The sequence below is a fragment of the Carcharodon carcharias genome, chromosome 1 (genome assembly GCF_017639515.1).
Source record: "Carcharodon carcharias isolate sCarCar2 chromosome 1, sCarCar2.pri, whole genome shotgun sequence".
Lineage (NCBI taxonomy): Eukaryota > Metazoa > Chordata > Chondrichthyes > Lamniformes > Lamnidae > Carcharodon > Carcharodon carcharias.
In genome coordinates, this window is record NC_054467.1 from 3714272 (window position 1) to 3740491 (window position 26220).

General features: G+C 45.6%; 1 protein-coding gene across 1 annotated transcript in view; it reads right to left on the reverse strand.

Moving 5' to 3' along the window:
• The window catches only part of LOC121284275 (complexin-1), a 57777-nt gene extending 34544 nt beyond the window's left edge, over positions 1 to 23233 (reverse strand). The window contains exons 1-2 of the mRNA XM_041199624.1: positions 23188 to 23233; positions 22606 to 22781 (exon numbers count right to left, since the gene is read on the reverse strand). Of these exons, the coding sequence (XP_041055558.1) occupies positions 22606 to 22781; positions 23188 to 23233 (222 nt within the window). The remainder of the gene's footprint in view (positions 1 to 22605; positions 22782 to 23187) is intronic.
• Between the last annotated feature and the right edge of the window lie 2987 nt (positions 23234 to 26220).

Below are 26220 nucleotides of genomic sequence, written 5' to 3' on the forward strand. Positions count from 1 at the left end.
TTAAAATCCTCTACCAATACTACCTTATTATTCTTATGCTTCTTTGAAATGTTATTAAATATTTGATCTTCTATCTCTCCCTGACTAGGGGCCTATTGTACACACCCAACAGCGTGTTTGCCCCTTTTGTATTTTTTACTTCTACCTATATGGTCTCATTTGATGATCCTTCCAAGATAACATCGCTCCTCACTGCTATAATTGATTCCTTGATCAATATTGCAATCCCCCCCTCCTCTTCCATCCCCCTCTCTATCTCGTCTGAATACCTTATAACCAGAAATGTTGAGCTGCCAATCCTGTCCTTCTTTTAGCCAAGTCTCGTTCACAGCCATGATATCATACTCCCTCACAATAGGAATTTATCAAATGAATTTCGTTGTTATATAAATTATGAGTCTAGATTGGATTTGGACTCCATCTTGTAAGTTTTTAAAAATGGAAAAACCCTGTTTAATAAAAGCCCTCAGCTCATCTGTCTTAATCCTCAGGCTCTTTGCATTAAAATATATTCCATTTACCTTGCTAAACTCACTTCTTTCTTACCTAGCCTGTGTTTCCTCTGCCTTCCACTCACTCACTAGTATTTTAACTTCTAATTCCATCTCAGCTTCTCTCCCCTCTGAACTACTTTTCAGGATGCCATTTCCCTGCTAATTTAGTTTAAATCTGTCCCAGCAGCATCGGCAAACCTCCTCGTGAGGATGTTGGTCCTGTCCAACTTGTATAGGTCTCACCTTCTCCAGAAACGATACCAATGCCCCAGGAATCTAAAGCCATTCCTCCTGCACCATCTCTCCAGCCACACATTCATTTGCTCTATCCTTCTGTTCCTATATTCACTACTGCGTGGCACCGGGAGTAATCCGGAGATTAACCTTTCGAGCCCTGCTTTTCAATTTCCTACCTAACTCCCTAAAGCCTGCTTGCAGGACCTCATTTCACTTTCTTCCTATGCCATTGGTTCCAACATGGGCCATGACCTCTGGCTGTTCACCCTCCCCCTTCAGAATGTCCGGCAGCTGTTCCATGACATCCTTGACTCTAGCACTCGGGAGGCAACATACCATCCTGGAATCATGTCTATGGCCGCAGAAGCGCCTGTCTATTCCCCTCACTAACAAACCCCCTAACACTATTGCCCTTCCACACTTCTTCCTCTCCCCTTGAGCAGCTGGACCACCCACACTGCCACGGCCTTGGCTCTGATTGGCTTCCACAGAGGAACCGTCACTCCAAGTTTTCCAAGGCTGAGAAAACATTTGACAGTGAGATGTACTCGGGGGATTCCCTCACTACCTGCCTGGTCCCCTTCTTCTGTCTGGCGTTCACCAATTCCCTCTCTGCTTGCACTTCCTTAATCTGCGGGGTGACCACATCCTGAAACGTGCTGTCCACGAATCTCTCAGCCCCCAGCTGCTGCTCAAGCTCCAGAACCCGGAGCTCGAGTTGCTCCAGTCAGAGGCACCTCCTGCAGAGGTCATCCAGACCGCCAGGAGCGACTAGGATTTCCCACATAGCGCAGGATGTGCACATCACAGGACTGAGCTCCCCAGGCGTATCTTAACTAAATAGAATATAAACCCTTGCTTTTATTTTCTTCTTACTCCAACTTGAGTATAGACTAGATGCTAGATACTCTAGATAGGCTAGATCCTCTAGGTGCTGCAGACTGCTTGTCCCAGGGTCCTCCTCTCACACTCTCCTCTAGGTGCTGCTGACTGTCCCAGGGTCCTCCTCTCACACTCTCCTCTAGGTGCTGCTGACTGCTTGTCCCAGGGTCCTCCTCTCACACTCTCCTCTAGGTGCTGCTGACTGTCCCAGGGTCCTCCTCTCACACTCTCCTCTAGGTGCTGCTGACTGCTTGTCCCAGGGTCCTCCTCTTACACTCTCCTCTAGGTGCTGCTGACTGTCCCAGGGTCCTCCTCTCACACTCTCCTCTAGGTGCTGCTGACTGTCTGTCCCAGGGTCCTCCTCTCACACTCTCCTCTAGGTGCTGCTGACTGTCTGTCCCAGGGTCCTCCTCTCACACTCTCCTCTAGGTGCTGCTGTCTGTCCCAGGGTCCTCCTCTCACACTCTCCTCTAGGTGCTGCTGACTGTCCCAGGGTCCTCCTCTCACACTCTCCTCTAGGTGCTGCTGACTGTCCCAGGGTCCTCTTCTCACTCTCTCCTCTAGGTGCTGCTGACTGTCCCAGGGTCCTCCTCTCACACTCTCCTCTAGGTGCTGCTGACTACCTGTCCCAGGGTCCTCCTCTCACACTCTCCTCTAGATGCTGCTCCCTGTCCCAGGGTCCTCCTCTCACACTCTCCTCTAGGTGCTGCTGACTGTCCCAGGGTCCTCCTCTCACACTCTCCTCTAGGTGCTGCTGACTGTCCCAGGGTCCTCCTCTCACACTCTCCTCTAGATGCTGCTCCCTGTCCCAGGGTCCTCCTCTCACACTCTCCTCTAGGTGCTGCTGACTGTCCCAGGGTCCTCCTCTCACACTCTCCTCTAGGTGCTGCTGACTGACTGTCCCAGGGTCCTCCTCTCACTCTCTCCTCTAGGTGCTGCTGACTGTCCCAGGGTCCTCCTCTCACACTCTCCTCTAGGTGCTGCTGACTACCTGTCCCAGGTTCCTCCTCTCGCTCTCTCCTCTAGGTGCTGCTGACTGTCGCAGGGTCCTCCTCTCACACTCTCCTCTAGGAGCTACTGACTGCCTGCCCCAGGGTCCTCCTCTCACACTCTCCTCTAGATGCTGCAGACTGCTTGTCCCAGGGTCCTCCTCTTACACACTCCTCCTGGACAGGTTAGGCTTGTATCCACTGGAATTTAGAAGAATAAGAGGTGACTTAATTGAAACCTGAGGGGTCTTGACAGGGTGGATGTGGAGAGGATGTTTCCTCTTGTGAGAGAATCTAGAACTAGGAGTCACTGTTTAAAAATAAGGGGTCACTCATTTAAGACAGAGATGAGGAGAAATTTTTTCTCTCAGAGGATTATGAGTCTTTGGTACTCCCTTCCTCAAAAGGCAGTGGAAGCAGAGTCTTTGAATATTTTTAAGATGGAGCTATGTAGATTCTTGATTAACAAGGGGGTGAAAGATTATCGGGGGTAGGCAGGAATGTGTTTACATTCAGATCAGCCATTATCTTATTGAATGGCAGAGCAGGCTCGAGGGGCCAAATGGCCTACTCCTGCTCCTGATTCGAATGTTTGCACATATGTACTCACTGTCACCCCCAGATACTAACACATATTCACACCCACTCACACAATGGGTGTGGGTGAGTGAGTAAGCACCCTGAGACTGGGCGGGAGTCGAACACACACACTGTCACACTCTCACTCTCATCTTTACTAATTGCCCGTTTTTAAAAATTGTCAATGTATTGCTTTGACATTGCTTTATGTTTGCTTTAGTTTTGCTCAGCAAGTTGTTTCTTTTCTTCATCCCTCAATTTTTTTGAAATTCATGTTTAATGTTATGCCAAACCTTATCTTTCTGAAATTTACTCATTAAGGATAAAAAAAATTGAGATGTGGCCCTTTGCACAAAAAGGTTGGTCAAGCCTGGATTACAAGGTCTGGGATCCCATGTTCCTTCAGCAATGTAATCACTGCTTCGGTACTGTGACCGTCTGGTTGCTTGACTTCTATCCATCTGAAGTACTCATCCACTATGATCAAGAACATTTTACCTCTGTGTTCAAAGAGGTACATCCCAAGACATTCTCGTGGTCTTGATGGAAAGGAAGATGGCATCAACGATTCCCTTGTCTCCTGACAATAAATAGCACAACTAATACAGTTTGATATCACCTCTTCCAACAACTTTGAGTGACCTGGCCACCAAAGCATAAACTTTGCTCCGGTTTGACATTTTGAGATGCCCCAAATGTCCTTGGCACAACCGTCAAGTCTCAGACCTCTCGCAATGACCACTCTCTCGATATCGATGAGTAAATCATCCCCCATAATGAGGGGTCCGCTCTGTTCGGAGTACTGTCTGAGAATGGGATTGATCTGAGCACATTCTTCGTCAGATTTCTGTGCATCTCTGATTTCATTCAGTCGCTGAGTTGTTGCTGGTAGAGTTGTGGTTGTTGTCGACGCAAACGTTTGCTACCTGTTTGACAAGGTCTACAGCACCTTGTTCAGACCTTATAACTGCGATACAGAACAAATCATCTGCTGTATTCTGCTGTTTTCTGGAAAATACTCTGTCTTTGCATCAAATCTCATCATCCTCGGTCTGAATCGATGTACTCATGGACATATTTTTACTAATTCATTCGAATTTAAGTGTGTCACTGGGGGTTTGTGGTCTGTCTCTATCTTCAAGTGGAGACCAAGAACATAAACTACAAACTTTTCACAAGCCAATGTAGCAGTTAATGCTTCTTTTTCTATCTCTGCATATCTCTGTTCAGTCTCTATCAGTTAATGTGATGCATAGTAAACTGGTCTATGCTTTCCATTCCTCTGTATTTGAAAGAGTTCTGCTTCCAATCCTGTAGAAGATGAATCTGCAGCAATGATAGTGGGTAGTTCTGGGTCATAGTGAGCTAAAATATCAGGCGAAATCAGCAACTCTTTGATTTTCTCAAAAGACCTCTGTTGTGCTTCCTCCCAGCACAATTGTTTGGTCACAACAGCTGGTGTAGTGGCTCATTGACGACAGCTCAAGAACTTTCCGGATTGGTTTACTCTTCCCATGAATCCTTGAAGCTCAGTTACATTCCAAGGAGCTGGAAACTCCTTGATTGTTCTTGACATCTGTGGATCAACTCTGACACCAGATGCATGTAGCATGTGCCCAGTATGCTACAATATGCCCAAGGGACTTGACAGTCAGCTATGAGAATTCACATTTGTTGTTGAGTAGGTCCTGCTTCCTGTAGGTGTCACAGCACAGCTCACACTCTAGTGTCATGTTCTGTCTGAGTGGATCCATGAATCAGGACATTATTCATGTGACATACGACTCCACCAAGTCTTCAGGATACTTGATATTGTTCTCTGATATGATGCCAAAGGGTAATCTGTTGAAATAAAACCTCCCATCGATGTAATGAAGGTTGTGAAAAACTTGGACTCTTCATCAGGGAGAATTGCTAAAAACCACTATTTGCATCTAGCTTTGTGAAGCTTGAACTCTTCTCCAATTTTGCTAAGCTCTCATTCACAGACAACAGAGGATGAACTTTGTGTTCAACTGCTTTGTTCAGCTGGGTAAGATCTATGCAAATTCTGATAGGTTCGTTGGGTTTTGGCACTGGGACCATCCCTGAGTACCAGCTTGTTGGTTCTGTCACAGGTGAAATAACCCCTTGCTTCAACATAGGGTCAATTTCCTTCTTCACCTTTGGCAAGAGTGGATGAAGAACTTTTCTGGGTGTAAACAGGCACACTGGCTTTGTTTCCGGACATAAAGTGATGCGGTACGCTGTCTTCAGCTTTCCTAGTCCTGTAAACAACTGTGGAAATTCAGCTCTGAAGCTTTTAAGCTGATCTTCTCGGCTTTCTAGTTCCTCTACTTTGCAAACCGTTTGTAAGTCAGGGCAGGTTTTCATGCTTAAGAGTGAACAGCTCCATTTCAGGATCATATATAAGGTTTCAGTGATTGCTCTCTCTCCATTTTGAAGGGTAGCATTCAATAATTGGACTGAAAGAGCCGGATTCAAAGGTAAATAGGGGCAGCCTCACCATGTTGTGTGGGAAACCCCTGCTGCTGGTAAAATACCAATGATGGCAGGAGGGGCGCTTAAGTGTCCATTAATTAGCCACTTAAGGGCCTCAATTGTCCTGGCAAAGGCAGATAAGTGACTGGCACAACATCCCCGGCCATCCCACCTGATTTTATGACCCCACACCTGCTAGCCCTCAGCCAGAGTGGTTGTAAGATTCCAACATTTATGTGGGAAAAGAGTTCCAGATTGGCTGAAGTTTAGAAAAGGACAGGTGAGCAGCACCAAGGGAAAACTTAGGATAAATCAGTCCTCGAGATGTTGAAGGCCTGGATGAGGTTTTCAGCATTGGTAGGCATGTCCTGGAGATACCTATAGTCTTGGCAATAGACCAGGAATTAAATAATAAGCACAGTTCAGGGTGAAATAATATGTTGAGGTCACATACAATGGGTTGGAACTAGACCTGGCAGATAGGGAGGTTGTTCTAGAGGTAATGAGGTGCTGTTGAGAAATGGGTAGGATGTAAGCTAAAAGCGAAATACTGCGGATGCTGGAAATCTGAAACAAAAACAAAGAATGCTGGAAAAACTCAGCAAGTCTGTTAGCATCTGCGGAGAAGAACACAGAATCAATGTTTCAAGTATGTAAGACTCTTCATCAGAACTAAACACATCAGATGGGTAGGATGTGTTTAGTTCTGTCAATGTTAAGCTGAAAGGTATTTTGGCACATCCAAGGTTTGATAGGCAGTTTTTGGATACTATAGCGTTGGAGTTTGGATGCTACTGCTAGATGTGAGAGCTGCTTAGAAGAAATGCTGCCAAAGAGTAGCTTGTAAGTACCAAAGAAAGGATCCTGTGGCTCACCAGAGACGACATTTTGAGCTTGATACGTAACTTTGCGAGAATTACAATAGCATGGATTTATTTATTGAGTTTAAAGTCGGGTGAACATTTCCTTTCCAATTAAAGGCTAAATACTCTGACTCATTTTTTAATATTGGGACTCATTTCTCAATTCTGTTCTCAGAGCAGAAGGCCAGGCTTAAAGAAAGGCAGTTTGGTAGCAAGACATTTCATTAAGGGCATTTCATAAAATGGATTTGCATTGTGGTTATGTTTCCTTGGCTAGAAATGTAAACGCCTGGGTTAATAATTTGGAATTATGAGTTTAAATCCTGCAATGGTATCTGGGAAATTTAAATTCAGTTAATTAAAAAAATCTGGAATAAAAAGCTAGTAGTTCACTAATGTATGATGGGGAAAGAAATCTGTTGTCCTTATCTGGTCTGGACTTATATGTGACTCCAGGCCACAGCACAGTAGCTGACTCTTAACTGCCCTCTGAAATGATGCAGTGACCTAGGATGAGCAATATATACTGCCCTTGCTAGTGAGCCCACACCCTATGATGAATAGAAAAAAAAACAATTTCCTGATTGCTGCTCTACTGAGACCAGGGTTCAATGGCTGATGTCCTCATATGTAGACTTTATTACAGAATATCACTTAGGATAAAGATTTTATGGAGCATTAAATCTTTAGTAAAGCCTGCATTTAAATCCTATCCTTAGCGGAGATTTGAAATCGCCTACTGAGATACACCAACTTTTTCCAATTGATGCATCATCTCTGAGTATAAAATCTGCCCACTCTCCAAATTTAGTGATGTAGATGAATATAAATATTAAAAGCTTAGGCCTAAGTGATGGGCAGAGTTACTGCAGGGAAATCCCAGAAATAATGGACCACATGCTGCTGAATATTTGCCATCAGCCAGTGGGTTCTGATGGACTCCTGCTGGGTTCTGATGGACTCCTGCTGGGTTTACCTGGAAGTCGGGTATAAGTTCTGACAAAGTTCAATGCCTTAAGCCTGTGTTCACTCATTAAAAATACCTATACCTACATTCTTAAAGGAAACTGGGGAGCTGATGGTGTAGTGGTATCGTCACTAGGCAAGTAATACTCTGGGGACCTGGGTTCAAATCCAGCTATGGTGGAATTTGAATTCAATAAAAGTCTGGAATTTAAAAAAAGTATAATAAAGCAATTGTTGTAAAAACCCATCTGGTTCACTAATGTCCTACATGTGACTCCAGACCCACAGCAATGTGGTTGACTCTCTTAAATGCCCTTTGAACAATAAATGCTGGCCTAGCCAGTAATGCCTATGTCCTGTGAAAAATTAATAACACTCCAATCCCCCTCCCAGTACATGCATTGATAGGAGGGTCTAATTACAATGTGGCAAGTTTAGAAATAGGAACAGATTTTATAATGCATGCACTACTTCAATAATCACTCAAGATCTAATACTTAGGTCAGAATTTTTCTCCCCCCCCCCCTTCATCCCCCGCCCTGCAGTGGGTTCCCCCCCACTGGCAATGGGTTCCCCCGCAGTGGGTTCCCCCCCCAACGGCAATGGGTTCCCCCGCAGTGGGGCTGGTGAGCCATTGAAATTGAATTGATCGGAAGATCCCACCGGCATGAGGTGCTAGAAAATTCCAATCTTAGTTTTGATTTCCTGTGTATGGTCCCGTGGAAGATCGCCTAAGACTATTAGAGAGAAGAATATAACTTAAAATGGAACAAAGGGAGAGTTTGAAGTTTCCTATTGTGCTGGAAACCTTTTCTAATAGCTTTCACTGGGATTCAGTCACAGTTCTCTTATATTTATATAGTTAGCAGCATGATGGTCCTTAGAAACTGAGTGAGTTGGGGCATTGTGGTGGAATGCTAAGTGAGAGTTAGGTGCTTCCTCACAAGATGGAAAGAAAAATTGCCAGTGGGCAGTTGATGAGGATGCAGATAGTTCATAAAGGCAGGTGCTGGAAAAATACCTTAAATTGAAAATAACTTGTCCTTTAAAAAAAAGCCAAACCAGGCAGGAGGCAGTTTCACAAGAATGACCAGTCATGGAGAAATGCATTAGATTCACTGACAGTGATCACATGTTCCTTGTCACACCTATTAACAATTATATTTACTAGATGATCAATCTGCAATCAAACTCAACTGTTAAAGATAGCTTATTAAATCCCTGAGACCCAGGTGATTATATTGCTCACATAAATCATTTTCTCTCAATCTCTAGTCACATTCATTCTGAGAAGATGGCCTTGTTTATCAAAACTGAATACATAAATTCATATATCAAACATTGTTTGTCTCTGCTATTCTTCACCTTAATCTCAGGGGCCACTGCGTGAGCAGATTAATGAGAATGTCCATGGGCAGGAGCAATGAGCTTTAGTTAGCTAAAGAAGCAAATTATTACTGTTAGTAATATTAGTGAGACAAACACTTCACACATTGGTATTGCATTATTCTATCTGCATTTTTAGTGGCAGAGTTAACCCATTTAAAATACACTGGGCAAAGGAACGCGGTGTAAAAATATTGAATGTTCATCTGCTATTATCAACAACCAGCCTTAATGAATTTCCTGAAAATTAGCACAGGACCTTCATTTCAATAGAAAATAAGTCAATGTATGATTTGCGTGCACATAGCTATGAGAGTTAAATCTGTTTTTAGGGGCACTAATTGATAAAGAAATTCTGGTCAGGATAAACTGTATAAACATCTTGCTCTTCTGAAAATAGTGCCTTGGGAATTTGAACAGACTGTCAGGGCCTTGTTCTAATGTTTCATTCAAAGTTGGTCCTTGCAGCAATGCAGAACCCTTACAGTACTATCCTCAAACATCAGATGAAACCTACAATTTCTTGACCCAGAGGTGAATGCTTCTATCACAATCAAGTTGCCACTTTCAAACTGTGCTGCTAATTATAACTACTCAACATTGGGTAAAATGAGATAAAAATGACATTCATTGCCCTTCAGCTGTGAGGGAGAATGGATCTGAAAAATTGCTGAGCTGTCCGATATTCCTCCCAGTTAAGATGAAGGAATGAAGATCCTTGATGAATTTGGGCAATGATGTGTACAGAGTCCTTGGGGAACTTGCTGCAAATTTTAAAAACACTTCATAAAAAATAAAACATTTAGAAACAGCCATGAAGGATCTGAGATATTCATCCATCTGTCAAAAAATAAATATCTAACTGCTTTGAATTAATTATGCACAACAATTCTTACCCATGGCCTAATATTCAAATCATTTGCCTGTCTACTTTGAAATAAACCCAGCAGATTTATTATTTATGATGTCATTCCCTGCAGCTTAACTGCGGCTCTTTTCTGTCGCAATATATGTTGTTACTGAATGAACATTAACATGGTGACAGCAATGAGCAGTGATAATCTCTATTCTATCACACTCTTTGCTTGCTGTTTATTCCAAATGGGAAACAGCATAGCAAAGAGAACATATTAGCCCTAATTTTAGCTGCTTAACACACCCAGGGGAATGAGCTGGTTTGGGTTAAAACTCCAGCTTTTCATTCGTTTGCTTTCATTCCTCGAATTGTAACGCGTGCCAGAATTTTCCCATCCTGCACACAGCAGGTTTTGTGGTGAGCGGGAGCGGAGAACCTGGAGAGAGGAGAAACATCGGATTTCCAGGAGCATGAAAACAGTTTGCAACTCTCCCAACAATTCCCTAATGGCGGATTGATGGTGGGTCAGCTATCCCGCTGACTAGTGACACCATTTACATTCACTACCATCTCATGAATACTCATTAAATATGCTTCTCTCCTTCCAATCCTGCATCACGCCAGCAGGAAATCACCCCAGTCTGAAAGACCTTTGAGAAAGAGTGACCCAGCGGGCAGACCTCACTTCACTCACAACTTCGAGATGAGTGCAACATTCATAGCCGACCTCCAACAGCACCGCGCCAATCTCATTGTGATGCCAGTGGAAAGACACACTGCTGGGGATGGAGGGTTGGTCTACTCCCGGTGGGTGCCTCCATAGTCCTGGAGGACGCCACTGTGCAGCGGCACTCAGGCAGGGCTGTACGCTCAGACAGAGACCAGCAATGAGACCGGGAGGAGGTGGCAGAGGGGGCAGGTGAGAGGATGACAGACACAGAGGGGCCAAAGGGGCTGAAAGGCAATGGAAGGGAGTGAGAGGGGTGGGGGAATGATGGCAGGCAGAGGGGAGGCCAAGAAGTGGGAAGCTGGAGGCTGACAAGTGAAACTGAAATGTAGACACACAAGGGGGTGGATGGGATTCCACATGTATGAATGGGAAGGATGCACGCAGATTCCGGAATAAGAAGTGGGTGTTTGTGCGTGTGTGTGTTAGTGTGGTACAAGGGGGATGGGTTGCACAGAGACTCATGAAGGGGGACAGGGTGGTGGGGGTGCGGGGAAGGGAGACAGTTTAGTCATCAGTCATGAGGGCACTGGGGAACTGGGAAAGTCAAAGTCCTCGGTCTGGGGTCCACAGTCAGGAGTGAGAGAGTAGAGACACTCCTGGGGTTTACAGTCAGGAGTGAGAGAGTAGAGACACTCCTGGGGTTTACAGTCAGGAGTGAGAGAGTAGAGACACTCCTGGGGTTTACAGTCAGGAGTGAGAGAGTAGAGACACTACTGGGGTTTACAGTCAGGAGTGAGAGAGTAGAGACACTCCTGGGGTTTACAGTCAGGATTGAGAGAGTAGAGACACTCCTGGGGTTTACAGTCAGGAGTGAGAGACTAGAGACACTCCTGGGGTTTACAGTCAGGAGTGAGAGAGTAGAGACACTCCTGGGGTTTACAGTCAGGAGTGAGAGAGTAGAGACACTCCTGGGGTTTACAGTCAGGAGTGAGAGAGCATAGTCACTCCTGGGATTTACAGTCAGGATTGAGAGAGTAGAGACACTCCTGGGGTTTACAGTCAGGAGTGAGAGAGTAGAGACACTCCTGGGGTTTACAGTCAGGAGTGAGAGAGTAGAGACACTCCTGGGGTTTACAGTCAGGAGTGAGAGGGTTCTAATAGACTGGAGGAGAAGAAAAAGGGACAGGTGCTGCCGAGCGCAGCTTCGGGAGGAGGCCCCACCCGAGGTCCAGAATCCAGGGTAACCCCAGCGACAACATGAGGATGTGGAGGATAGACCCAGGCCAAGGAGGCGACTTTCTTGACCAAGGGTCTACTGAAGAAGACTCTCTTATCTGCAGATGAGCAAGAGAGAATGCTCCGCATGCCTGCCCTTGATCCGAGCTCTGGTAGATCACATCTGTCACATCCTTCAGGAGGAACGAATGCCCCATGGAATGGGAGGCTATCCCCTGCCCATGGTCTTGAAGGTCACTGCCACACTCAGTTTCTTTACCTGTAGGTCGTTCCAGGGATCCAAAGGAGACCTGTCCAGCATCTCGCAGTTCACCACACATAGATACATCAAAAAGGTCACAGATTCCCTCTACAGCAAGGCTCATCAAGATGTGAGGTTTACACTTGATGACCAGGCTGCTAGATTCAATGGGTTTGCAGCTATCTCAGGTTTCCTTAGAGTCCAGGGTGCAATTGGCTGCATCCATGTGACTCTGAGGGCTCCATGGCAGCAGCCCCTAATGTTTATCAACCGTAAAGGGTTTCATTCCATCAATGGTCTGTGAACATTGGAAGCACATCATGCATGTTTGTGCCAGGTACCCTGGGAGTTATGATGACTCATACATCCCGAGTCACTCCCAGGTGCCTCACATATTTGAAGGGCCTGAACGTCTACAGGGTTGGCTGCTTGGGGATAAGGGAAAGCTACTCAAACGATGGTTCATGACATTCGTGAATCACCCTCAGAGGACAGAGGACAATGCAGCTCACAGCTCCTCACGGCCCATAATCGAGAAGACCATCGGCATTCTGACCACTCATGTGGTGCTCTGCAGTGCTCTCCAGAAAGGGTCTCCTGCATCATCGCTGTATATTCACAACCTGGCACTTCAAAGGGGTGAACCCTTGCATGTACCCGTGTCACTTTAACTCACCAGATTCCAGGAGGAGTAAGGTGAAGGTAACAGGAAATGGCCACATTCTTCCTGTCCCTTACTGCTGAAAGGGATGTGCAGCCAGTCACATCGAGAGCAAGTTCAGCATTTGGATTTGCACCTTCATTCCTCATCATTCACCAGACCAGGACCTCTAAGAAGGCCCACAGAGCACCCTGCATGTGTTCAGTCCAGGGAGTGAAAGCTGACACAACAGCGGGAACACTAAACCCACTAACTTGATGCAGCTGTCGCCACATTTATGAGAAACTGCAGCAGCCAGTGAGATGAGGATATGGTTAGGAATCTTCTCCTCCCGTCCAGGTCTTGTCCTTTGGCACTGCCACTGAGGAGACACAACGACCGCTGATCCTTCAAGGCTGCTGAGATGCCCTCACACAATGGTGTGTCGCAAGTAACACAGGTTATCAATGCATTTAGCACACGCTTTCAATAAAGACCTCACACAAGGGTCCAGAAACTATCTTCAGTGAGGCTGACATCACAGAATGTGAAGCTCACAAGGGGAGACTGTCACTGAGCGGGAAGATGGCTAAACCTCGCAACAAGAGGATACATATGTAAATAATCATAATGCCTTCAGTTAACCAAGTCATTCACATTAACATCAAATGTATTAACAAAAGAGCAATATTTCTCCAGTGGTTTCACACCTGTGACCCAGAAATGATTTCAATATTTCTTCATTTTCTATCACGTTGCCTGGATGCAGCCCTGACACCCACAACAGGAGTGGAGGCAGCTGCTGACTGCTACATCCTGTTGTCTGGGATGACCTTGGCAACATCCTCTGGTGGTCTGCGGCCTGGAGGGCCCTGGGCCTGATCGGCAGATGCAACCTCCTCGGCCTGAGCAGCTGGAATGGATGGGACCAAAGGCAGAGGGGATTCTGAGGGGCTGGACACCCTTGGATTTCCAGCAGTCCTCCAAGTGTCAGAGACCTGGGATGTCACTGCCTCCGCTTGCTGTGGAGATATGTTAGTGAGGTGTTCTCCAGAAGGTGACCCCAAGCCTAATCTAAGGCCATGACCCACTGAGGTGTGTGTCTGTGCTGATGGGAGGGTGAGGGGGGGAACACAGTGACAGATCATCTTCAGTGGCTTCCTCAGCTTCCTCCACCATGGTGGTCTGGGGGTTGGGGCTTATGTTGGCTCTCCGCCTGTGCCTGGACCTGCTGATGTCTATAAGAGAGAGAAGATAGATTTAGTTCATGAGCAGGCATAACACAAGATTGCGTGTCACATGTCACTCAATGTGGATGTCAGGATGTGATGAACTCATGGAGGTGTCATCTGTACTAGGTTGCTGGGAAAAGCCGATCTCCGCTTCCCCACAGGAGCGATCCCTGTCCTCCCCAAGCAGCTCGGGGGCATCCTCCTCCAATGAAGTGAGGGATATGATGTTGGCCATCCCTCCTCCAGTCTGGGGTCTTTCCCTTCAATTGTTGACAAGCTTGGAACTGCATAAAGACAAAAGGAAGGAATGTGATGTGAAGAGATGGAGCTGAGGTTAGGAAACATGAATGCCCCCTGTGTGTGGGGAGCCGTGCCCAGAAAGGACTGAGGATGGACTGTGAGAAGCGTGATGGATGAGATGGTGGTGATGTGGATGTATCCATCAGCCAATCAAAGCTGCTTTTTGTCCCCCCTCTAAAGTTGCGTTGAGATGTCTGAAGAGCTTTTATTATTCACGGGATGTGGGCTTCGCTGGCTGGACCCAGCATTTATTGCCCATCCCTAATTGCCCTTGAGAAGGTGGTGGTGAGCTGCCTTCTTGAACCGCTGCAGTCCATATGGTGTAGGTACTGTTAGGGAGGGAGTTCCATGATTTTGACCCAAGGAGAGTGAATATATTTCCAAGTCAGGATGGTGAGTGACTTGGAGGGGAACTTCCAGGTGGTGGTGTTCCCATCTATCTGCTGCCCTTGTCCTTTTAGGTGGTAGCAGTGGGTTTGGAAGGTGCTGTCGAAGGAGCCTTGGTGAATTCCTGCAGTGCATCTTGTAGATGGTACACACTGCTGCTACTGTGCATTGGTGGTGGAGGGAGTGAATGTTTGTGGATGTGGTGCCAATCAAACAGGTCTGCTTTGTCCTGGAACTTCTTGAGTGCTGTGGGAGCTGCACCCATCCAGGCAAGTGGGGAGTATTCCATCACACTCCTGACTTGGGCCTTGAAGGTGGTGGACAGGCTTTGGGGAGTCAGGAGGTGAGTTACTTGCCACAGGATTCCTAGCCTCTGGCCTGCCCTTGTAGCCACAGTTTTTATATGGTTAGTCCAGTTCAGTTTCTGGTCAATGGTAACCCCCAGGATGTTGATAGTGGGGGAGTCGGTGTAGCCCTCTGATAACATGATGCCAGTGAGATTGGAGGGAGCTGAAGGTCGACTTACCCTGGCAAAGCAGATCATTCATCCTCCTCCTGCACTGGATAGTGTTCAAGGTGCGGTGGCCAGCCACACTGACCGGGCTGGCTATGGCCTCCCAGGCCAGAGAGGTGAGGCTGGTCTGCTTCTTGGAGCCATCCCTGGGGTAGAGGACAGCCTGGTGTTGCCATATTCCTTGTATCAAGGCCTGGAGGGTGTCACAGCAGAAATGAGATGAGGCCACCTTCTTTTTGTTGGCAGCCTCCAGGTTCTCCTGGTACCAGCTGGGCTGGAGAGTGAAATGTGTGCTCGGGTGGTGTTTAAATGTGATGCCTGGACCCTTGACTGTGTTCGTAACGGTGGGACGGACGAATCAGTGCCTGAATGGCCATGTGATTCAGAGAAATACTTGCCTGGGCACAATTAATGAGCTTCTGAGCACGGAATTAAGTGCCATTTCCCACCATTCTGACCAGCGGGATACGCAATGTGGAACCCGCAAACCACCACGTTAGTTTCAAAAACAGAAAATTCTGGTTGTGGGGTCTGACTCGAACTGAGTCTGTTCTCACCAGGTGGATGAAGTTAAAATTGATGTTCCTTTGAGATGCTCGTCCCATTTCAGTGATGTGTCAGTTAAAGTAATTGAAGTATTAATATGTTTGTGTCAATTTATCTCATCCTGAGATTGGAAAATTATGTGAAAATGATGAAGAACCCATCAGCAGTGTCCATTATGAACCCGTTTCATAGAGGCTTGAGCAACAAATGCTGTCCTTGCCAACAATGCTCACATATCACGAAAGAATTTAAAAATAACTGACTCTTTAATCCTGAAGAGAGTTTTACAGAAAACCTCTTGAAAAATTTGTGATAATCCTACTTTATACCAAATGCAAGCAATATAAATTGTAATTGTGACTGTGGATTACAGAGCCTTGTTTGAGCAGCCACAAATTCTATTAACAAGACAAGTTTTCAAGTGCGTCAGCATTCCATTTTTTTTCATTCAAGACTGTTCACTCGATATTACCTCATTCCACAAAAATGCAAGAATTGGTTTCTTGACCTGGTAAAGAACCAGGATGAATTGATATCAATAAAAAGCAGGAATATCTTTTCCTCCTTTACCTGGGCCTGAATTTGTCCCATTTCAGGCGGGCTTGGCTGGAGCAGGAGGGTCAGTTGCAGAGCCGGCCACTGCCCGCGATCAGCTCTGCACCGCCATTTTACACTGGCGAGCCAATTAAGGCCTTCCTAGCGTAACATAGGAGCAGTAGCGCTGAGCTACCTGTGTGGGCGGGGGGAGGAGGTAGAGTCGGGTCCAGCGCTCTTTCACAGGCATACACACAGAAGAGAGCTTCAATCTCCCAGAGGCACAGAGTTGCCTCAGGGAGATTGAAATGCTTTTGAAAAACATAAATACATGTAATAAAAATTTAATGACTGTATCACGTGAGATGGGACGTGTTTTTATTTTTCAGAAAAAGTTTTTATTTAATTCATAAAAGCTTCAGGAAACCTCAACCCACTTGTGGATGAGATTTCCTAAAAAACATAAAGGCCACTTGGTCCTTTCGCCTGCCCGCTCACCATAAGGCTGGACAGGCAGTGTCAACTTCAAATAAATTACTTCACTCATGGCCTTAATAGGCTTTTCAATTTTCAGTGGGCACACGCTGGAGTCGGCTGACAGCGAAATATTGTGAGACAGCGCGATGGCTTCGGGACAGGTCCAACCTACTCAACCTCTCCTCATAAGAAAATCCCTCCATACCCAGGATCAGCCTCGTGAACCTTCTCTGGACTGTCTCCAATGCAAGTATAGCTTTCCATAAATAAGGGGACCAAAATTGTTCACAGTATTCTAGGTGTGGTCTAACCAGTGCCTTGTATAGTTTTAGCAAGACTTCCCTATTTTTATACTCCATTCCCTTTGAAATAAAGGCCAACATTCCACTTGTCTTCCCTATTACCTGTTAAACTTGTATGTTAGCTTTTTGGAATTCATGCACAAGGACTCCCAAATCTCTCTGTGCTGCAGCTTTCTGCAGTCTTTCTCCATTTAAATAATATTCAGCTCCTCTATTCTTCCTGCCAAAGTGCATAGCCTCACATTTTCCCACATTATATTCCATCTGTCAAGTTTTTGCCCACTCACTTAACCTGTCTATATCCCTCTACAGACTCCTTGTGTCATCCTCATCAATTGCCTTCCCACCTATTTTTGAGTCATCCACAAACTTGTCAATAGTACATTCACTTCCCCCATCCAAGTCATTAATATATATTGTAAATAATTGTTGCCCCAGCGCTGATCCCTGTGACACACCACTAGTTACAGGTTGCCATCCCAAAAATGCCCCCATTATCCCAACTCTCTGTCCTCTATCCATGCTAATATACTACCCCCAACACCATGGACACTTATCATTATGTGCGGTACCTTATCAAACACCTTTTCTGAAATCCAAATAGGTTACATATACTGGTTCCCCTTTACCTACCCTGCTTGTTACCTCCTCAAAGAATTCTAATAAATTTGTCAGGTGTGATTTCCCCTTCATGAAACCATGTTGACTCTGCTTGATTAGATTATGTAATTCTAAATGCTCTGCTACTACAACCTTTATAATAGACTCTAACATTTTCCCAATGATAGACGTTAAGTTAACTGGCCTATAGTTATCTGTTTTTTGTCTTCCTCCCTCTTTGAATAAGGGTGTTACATTAGCCGTTCTCCAGTCCTTTGGGACATTTCCAGAATCTAATAATTCTTGAAAGATTACTACCAATGCATCCGCTATCTCTGTAATATCCTCAGGATATCTTTAATATCCTCAGGATGCAACCCATCAGGTCCAGGGGACTTATTGGCCTCTAGCCCCATTAGTTTCCCCAGTATTTTTTCTCTAGTGATAGTTATTATATTTATTTCCTCCCCCCAGCCCCTTTTGACCCTTGATTATTTAGCATTTTTGGAACTCTATTAGTATCTTCTACTGTCAATGCTGAAGCAAATTATTTATTCAACTCCTCTGCCATTTCCTGGTTCCCCATTATTATTTCCTAGCCTCGTTCTCTAAGGGGCCTATGTTCACTTTGGCCTCTCTTTTCCTTTTTATATATTTAAAAAAGCTCTTATTTTCCATTTTTATATTACTTGCTAGTTTACCCTCAAAATTTATTTTCTCCCTCTTTATTTTTTATTTGGTCATCTTTTGTTGGTTTTTAAAACTTTCCCAGTCTGCTGGCTCACCACTAATCTTTGTCACATTGTATGTTTTTTCTAACTAGAGAAGCTAGGTAGCTAGGGAAGATTCTATATAATGTACAGTAGGATTAACAATTTAATTACTTCTATTTTATTTGCCATTAATTCTCATAGTTATCACTCGGCAGCTCCTGAAACTAGCATTACATTTCAACTCTAAGAGAATCCGGTCAACCAAATTGCTCTCTTTTTCCCTCTTCACTTCCATCATTCTCTGACTCACTTTCCCCTCTTTTAAGATGCTCCTTAAAACCTAATTCTTTGACCAAGCTTTTGCTCATCTGCCCTAATATCTCCTTCGATAATGCTCCTGTGAAGCACCTTGAGATGTTTTAGGCTAAAGGTGCTATATAAATGTAAGTTGTTATTATCAAACACAATTTGAAACTGAGCCAAAAAGGACATATTAGAAACAAGTGTCAAAGATGCAGGTCGTAAAGAGTGTCTTGGAGGAGGAAAGAGAGTTAGAGACGGGGAGAGGCATGGATGGGGTGGTGGGGGTTTGGGGGGGGGTGCAGGTGGCGAAATTCCAGAGCTTAGAGCCCAGGTACTGAAGGCATGGCCACCAAAGATTAAAATTGGGGCTCAAAGAGACACAAATTGTAGGACCACATACATTTGGAGGGTTGTGGAGCTATACGAACTAGCAGATAAGGAGGGACAAGGCTATAGAGAGATTTGAAAGCCAGGATATGCATCTTAAAATTGGAGGTGTTGCCAGAACAGGAGCTAACATAGTTCAGCAACTGGGATCAGAGAGCAACTGGAGTCAGAATGTGAATGAAATCAGAGTGCAGCTAGGCCAGAGAGCATGTTTTTTCAGTTGTTAATGGGGCGTTGCTGGCAAGGCGAGCATTTGTTGTCCGTCCCTAGTTGCCCTTGAGAAAATGGTGATGAGCTGCCTTCTTTAATAGCTGCAGTTTGTCTGGTGTAGGTACACCCACAGTGCTGTTAGGTAGGGAGTTCCAGGATTTTGACCCAGCGACAGTGAGGCAACAGCAATTTTAGTTCCAAGTCAGAATGGTGAGTGGATTGACGGGGAACTTGCAGATAGTGATGGTTCCCATCTACCTGTTCGCCTTATTCTTCTAGGTGGTAGTGGTTGCAGGTTTGGAAGGTGCTGTCAAAGAAACCTTGGTGAGTTGCTGCAATGCATCTTGTAGGTGGTACACATTGCTGCCACTATGCATTGTTGATGGTGGAGGGAGTGAATGTTGAAGGTGATGGATGGGGTGCCAATCAAGTGGGCTGCTTTGTCCTGGATAGTGTCGAGCTTCTTGAGTGTTGTTGCGACTGCACCTATCCAGACAAGCAGAGAGTATTCCATTACACTCCTGACTTGTGTCTTGTAGATGGTGAACAGGTTTTTGGGAGTCAGGAGGTGAGTTACACGTGCAGAATTCCCAGCCTCTAACCTGCTCTTGTAGTCATGTCATTTATATGGCTAGTCCAGTTCAGTTTCTGGTCAAGGGTAATGCTGATCATGGGGGATTCAGCAATTGTAATGCTGATGTTCATCAAGGGGAGATGGTTAGATTCTCTCTCCAGCATCTCCAGTATTCTGCTTTACAGCTATTCAAAGTTCTAGTTATAGTAACCTATAGTAACTGTGAGCAGTTCTGGGGCCCATATCTTCGAAGGAGAGAAGCCTTGCAGGGAGTGTAACATAGATTTACCAGAATGAGACCTAGAAAGTTAAAGTTTGATCCGATCCAGGTTTTAAAATATTAAGGGGAATAAATAAGTAGGTAGAGAGAAATTATTTCCACTGGCTGGGGGGTCTAGGGCTAGGGGACATAGTCTAAAAATTAGAGCCAACCTTTCAAGAATAAAATTAGGAAACATCTAAACACAAAGGGTGGTAGAAGATTGATACTCTCTTCCACAAACAGTAATTGATGTGAGATCTGTTGTCAGTTTTAAATCTGAGAATGATAGATTGTTGGTTAACCAAAAGTATTAAGGGAAACGGGGCACATGTGGTCACAGGTCAGCTATGATCTGATTGAATGGCAGAACAGGCTTGAGGGGCTAAATGGCCTCCTCCGGTTGATATGTTCCCAAATTCCACATCCCATTCTTTGATCATTTTAAGCACATAACATTTCATCCTAGAGTATATGTTTTACTAAAAAAGTAAGACTTATTTGAATTTTCCTAAGCCAGACAGCACATGAAGTGAATCTATGCTTCTAAAGCCTCACTATGCTCCCTATAGCATGGTGCCCAAATCATTGCTACACACAGAGAACAGAAGTGACCCTAGCACTGGCCCTGAGAGCCACTGCTACCCACTTCCAAACATTCTGAGAAAGTGCCCTGAACTCCTATTCTCTGATTTGTCCCATTTAACCAATGTTTAATCCAGTTTGCTATCCTCCCCTAACTCCATACCCTTTCATACAAAAGCCAAATATTGCAGATGCTGGAAATATGGGCCAGGATTTTCCAGTGGTTGGGTGGACTTGGCAGGAGGGAAGCTGCCTGCCCTCCACCATCGGGCTCTGACCGCGATTTCACGCTGACTGTCCAAATAATGGCGTGAACCGCGTGCTGAGCACTCAGCGCTGCTGGGGTGGGGGGCAGGAGGAGTGCCTGTGCGGAGGTGTGCACATGCACGGGTGTGTGCGCAGTAAAAGCTTCCTCAGGCATGGAGCTGCCTCACGGAGCTGAATATTTTTAAAATAAAAAATAAAGATATTAAGAATAATGAAAACATGTCCCCTCATGTGACTATGAGCGTTAAAAGGTTTTCTTTTTAATCACTGGTCGAAACCTCATCCTACCCATGGATGAGTTTTCGACAAAAATGCAAAGGCCGCTTGGCCTTTTCACCTACCCACCAACTGAGCAGTTGGATGGGCAGCAAAACATTTCAATCAATTACTTCATTAAGGGCCTGAACAGGCCGCTTAACTTCAGCAGGTGTGCTGCCGAATCCCACACCCGCCCACATTCCGAAATATCGCGCGAGTGTGCAATGCATCTGGGATGCTCGCCTGATGTCATCAGGCGTCATTTTACGTTTGTGCAGGTCAGATACACGCCCACCCGACAAGTGCAATATTCTGCCCATTTACACCACCTCTAGACCCATCCTTTGTATTTCCTGCTGCAACATTTTTTCTCCCTACACTCATTCAGGCTCTCTCACACTCAGAGGTACATTCAACATAACCCCATGATACGTGATATATTGAGAAAAGCAACAGGAAAGGGAAGAGAGAAAGTAGCAGACAAGGAGAAACAGAGAAAATAACCTTGCAGAGTGCCCATATTCTCTGATTTATCACATGCACTGTAACATGAGATTGACTAGTGACTTTAAAAAGTCTAGGCCAGAATTTTACATCGTTTGAGTGGGTGCGGTGCCCGACCCAACAGGACATGAAATCACGCCAGGAGACATTGGGCTTGTGTCCCGATGTTATCACACACTCAGTGGGTGTGTGCAGCAGTCAGAAGCATGCCTGCCCACAATTAAACAGGCAATTAAGCCCAAAGGAGTCAATGAAAAACAATTTTACGTGGCTCGTACACTTTTATGGTTGGCAGACAGGCCAATCAGCCTAAAAATAATAATACTAAAAACAAAAAAACTGCGGATGCTGGAAATCCAAAACAAAAACAGAATTACCTGGAAAAACTCAGCAGGTCTGGCAGCATCGGCGGAGAAGAAAAGAGTTGACGTTTCGAGTCCTCATGACCCTTCAACAGAACTGGGCTTCATGTTTTTGCTACAACCTTGATCCAGAGCGGGATGCAATGTCCAAGGTGAAATATAATTAAAAAAGCTGTCTAGTGACTGATGTTTTTTGAGTTCGGTTGCCAGGCACTTGAATGTGCTGCATAGACACAGTTTTGCTGCATTGTTTTCTTGTCATTGAATCTGTGCAGCTCCGCAGCAGTCGTCTGCCTTCAGGGAGCTCACTAGAAGCGCCCACCTCCACCCTCAATTTTCTCAGTGCTCACCTTCTCCCACCCCTCCCCCCCGGCAGCGCTGAGACTTTCTCAGTGCGCATTTCATGCCGGCCAGCGTGAAATAATGTTTGGGGGCTGATCACAGCCGGAAGAGCATTTCACATTCGCTTGTGGGCCCGCCAATTACATGCGCCCGATGAGCGCAAGATTCAGGCCTATATCTTGGAGTCTGTGATGCCTTTAAGAAAAGGAGAGCCATGATTATCGTCACTTTCTTGCTCATCTTCAGCAGTCTAACCCACGCCAAGGTACTGTTAATACGTGAGTGCAATTCCAGGGGTAGCCTGAACATAAATTCAACAATTACCAACAATTTACCATATCTACACATCACTAAATCAAATCATCATGCACAGTTTCAAACAGTTATGAATTGTTACTGATTTTTTTCCATCGGAAAAACACTTCCCACCTTGTCCCGGATTCCTTGTCGCATTACTTCCCGCTCTGCCTCCATTTTTGCGTATTTTCCTGCACGTTCTTCCTCTGCTTGTCGAATAGCTTCTAATCTTTCTTCTTCCTTTTTCTCAGCATCTGGATCCTTCTCTTCATCACCACCCAACATTTTTCCCATATCTTTGGTGGCCCCTAAATTTAAGATATGAATGTGATGAACAGAGTTAGGAGATTGCCCACCAGGGAATTTTATCCTCAAATAATGTCAGGTAAAGATTATCTATTGAGAAAATACACCATAGCATCCCCACAAAAAAATGTGACGTGCTGCCATCAATCCCAATTTACACAGGGGTAGATTTACGTCATGGATGTTAAGCATTTCCAGGGCAGAGCAGAGAATGGAGAAATTGGCAGCAAGGATTCTACAGCCTTCCTGCAACCAGTCCACCTTTCCTGCTGTTACTCTCAATGGCAGCAAATCCTGGGGGCCTCTGTAAGTGGATTTGTGCCAGACACAATTTCCAATATGGGCTCCACCCTGTCCATGCACAATGCCCAGAAAATGACAATCTATCCTCATTAGAACTGGCTTTACAGATCCTGACCACAGCTTTCAGCCTGGTGAAAGCAACAGCCGCCATCTATTCAGAAACCATGGGCAAGATTGTAACTCACCCAAAACCCATCCACTTGCACAGAGTTAAAAGTCAGGCCCCATTAGTCTCTGAACAGATCCAAAGGAAATTCACATTAAGATAATACAGAATTATTGGTAAACACAAAGTTCAAAGTATTGATCTAGACAAGAAGAAAGGCCATAGTTACCAATATTCTACTACATGTTGCTTGAAGATTTTTTTAAACAAATATATCTTAGTAATCCACCATCTTAATCCACCACCAGTGCACAATGGCTGCAGTGTGTACCATCTACGAGACGCACTGAAGCAACTCGCCAAAGCTTCTTCATCAGCACCTCCCAAACCAGCCAACTTTCTCACCCAGATGGACAAAGGCAGCAGGTTCATGGGAATACCTTAGAGATTGCCTCCAAGCCACACACCATCCTGACTTGGAATTATATTGCTGCTCCTTCACTGTCGCTGGGTCAAAATCATGGAATTCCCTGCAAAACAGCATTGTGGGTGTACATACACCAACTGGACTGCAGCAGTTTAAGAAAACAGCTCACTACCCACTTTCTCAGGGCGAAGTTAGGGATGGCCATCAATGCTGGCTTTACTAGTGATGCTTATATCCCAAAAATAAATATAAGAAAACTAGCAAGAATGTTCATTAATACTTATTCCAGTTGTGCACCCTCATATTTCTCAGATATATTGTATATAAGTATATCACCTTTAACAGCTTATTAAGCTCATACAATTTGCTGCTGAATTGGGAATTTGTAAATATGGACAAAAGGAGTAAAAAGATTTCCTTTGAAGGCAATGCTCTGCAGAGATACAAACAAAAAAACTGCGGATGCTGGAAATCCAAAACAAAACAGAATTACCTGGAAAAACTCAGCAGGTCTGGCAGCAACAGTGGAGAAGAAAAGAGTTGACGTTTCGAGTCCTCATGACCCTTCAACAGAACTAGGTGAATCCAAGGAAGGGGTGAAATATAAGCTGGTTTAAGGTGTGTGGGGAGGGGGGGTGGGTTTGGGTGGGGGGAGAGAAGCGGAGGGGGGTGGCGGGTTGGGTGGGGGGAGAGAAGTGGAGGGGGGGGGGTGGGTTGGGTGGGGGGAGAGAAGCAGAGGGTGGTGGGGGTTGGGTGGGGGGCGGAGAGAAGTGGAGGGGGTGGTGGGTTGGGTGGGGGGAGAGAAGTGGAGGGGGGGTGTGGTTGTCGGGACAAACAAGCAGTAATAGAAGCAGATCATCAAAAGATGTCACAGACAACAGAACAAAAGAACACAGAGGTGTTGAGGTTGGTGATATTATCTAAACAAATGTGCTAATTAAGAATGGATGGTAGGGCACTCAAGGTATAGCTCTAGTGGGGGTGAGGAGAGCATAAAAGATTTAAAAATATTTAAAAATAATGGAAATAGGTGGGAAAAGAAAAATCTATATAATTTATTGGAAAAAACAAAAGGAAGGGGGAAGAAACAGAAAGGGAGTGGGGATGGAGGAGGGAGGTCAAGACCTAAAGTTGTTGAATTCAATATTCAGTCCGGAAGGCTGTAAAGTGCCTAGTCAGAAGATGAGGTGTTGTTCCTCCAGTTTGCGTTGGGCTTCACTGGAACAATGCAGCAAGCCAAGGACAGACATGTGGGCAAGAGAGCAGGGTGGAGTGCTAAGATGGCAAGCGACAGGGAGGTTTGGGTCATTCTTGCGGACGGACCGCAGGTGTTCTGCAAAGCGGTCGCCCAGTTTACGTTTGGTCTCTCCAATGTAGAGGAGACCACATTGGGAGCAACAAATGCAGTAGATTAAGTTGGGGGAAATGCAAGTGAAATGCTGCTTCACTTGAAAGGAGTGTTTGGGTCCTTGGACGGTGAGGAGAGAGGAAGTGAAGGGGCAGGTGTTACATCTTTTGCGTGGGCATGGGGTGGTGCCATAGGAGGGGGTTGAGGAGTAGGGGGTGATGGAGGAGTGGACCAGGGTGTCCCGGAGGGAGCGATCCCTACGGAATGCCGATAGGGGGGGTGAATGGAAGATGTGTTTGGTGGTGGCATCATGCTGGAGTTGGCAGAAATGGCGGAGGATGATCCTTTGAGTGCGGAGGCTGGTGGGGTGATAAGTGAGGACAAGGGGGACCTTATCATGTTTCTGGGAGGGAGGAGAGGGCGTGAGGGCGGATGCACGGGAGATGGGCCGGACACGGTTGAGGGCCCTGTCAACGACCGTGGGTGGAAAACCTCGGTTAAGGAAGAAGGAGGACATGTCAGAGGAACTGTTTTTGAAGGTAGCATCATCGGAACAGATGCGACGGAGGTGAAGGAACTGAGAGAATGGGATGGAGTCCTTACAGGAAGCGGGGTGTGAGGAGCTGTAGTCGAGATAGCTGTGGGAGTCGGTGGGTTTGTAATGGATATTGGTGGACAGTCTATCACCAGAGATTGAGACAGAGAGGTCAAGGAAGGGAAAGGAAGTGTCAGAGATGGACCACATGAAAATGATGGAGGGGTGGAGATTGGAAGCAAAATTAATAAATTTTTCCAAGTCCCGACGAGAGCATGAAGCAGCACCGAAGTATTCATTGATGTACCGGAGAAAGAATTGTGGAAGGGGGCCGGAGTAGGACTGGAACAAGGAATGTTCCACATACCCCATAAAGAGACAGGCATAGCTGGGGCCCATGCGGGTACCCATAGCCACACCTTTTATTTGGAGGAAGTGAGAGGAGTTGAAGGAGAAATTGTTCAGTGTGAGAACAAGTTCAGCCAGACGGAGGAGAGTAGTGGTGGATGGGGATTGTTTGGGCCTCTGTTCGAGGAAGAAGCTAAGGGCCCTCAGACCATACTGTTGGGGGATGGAGGTGTAGAGGGATTGGACGTCCATGTTGAAGAGGAAGTGGTTGGGACCAGGGAACTGGAAATTGTTGATGTGACGTAAGGTGTCAGAGGAATCACGGATGTAGGTGGGAAGGGACTGGACAAGGGGAAAGAGAAGGGAGTCAAGAT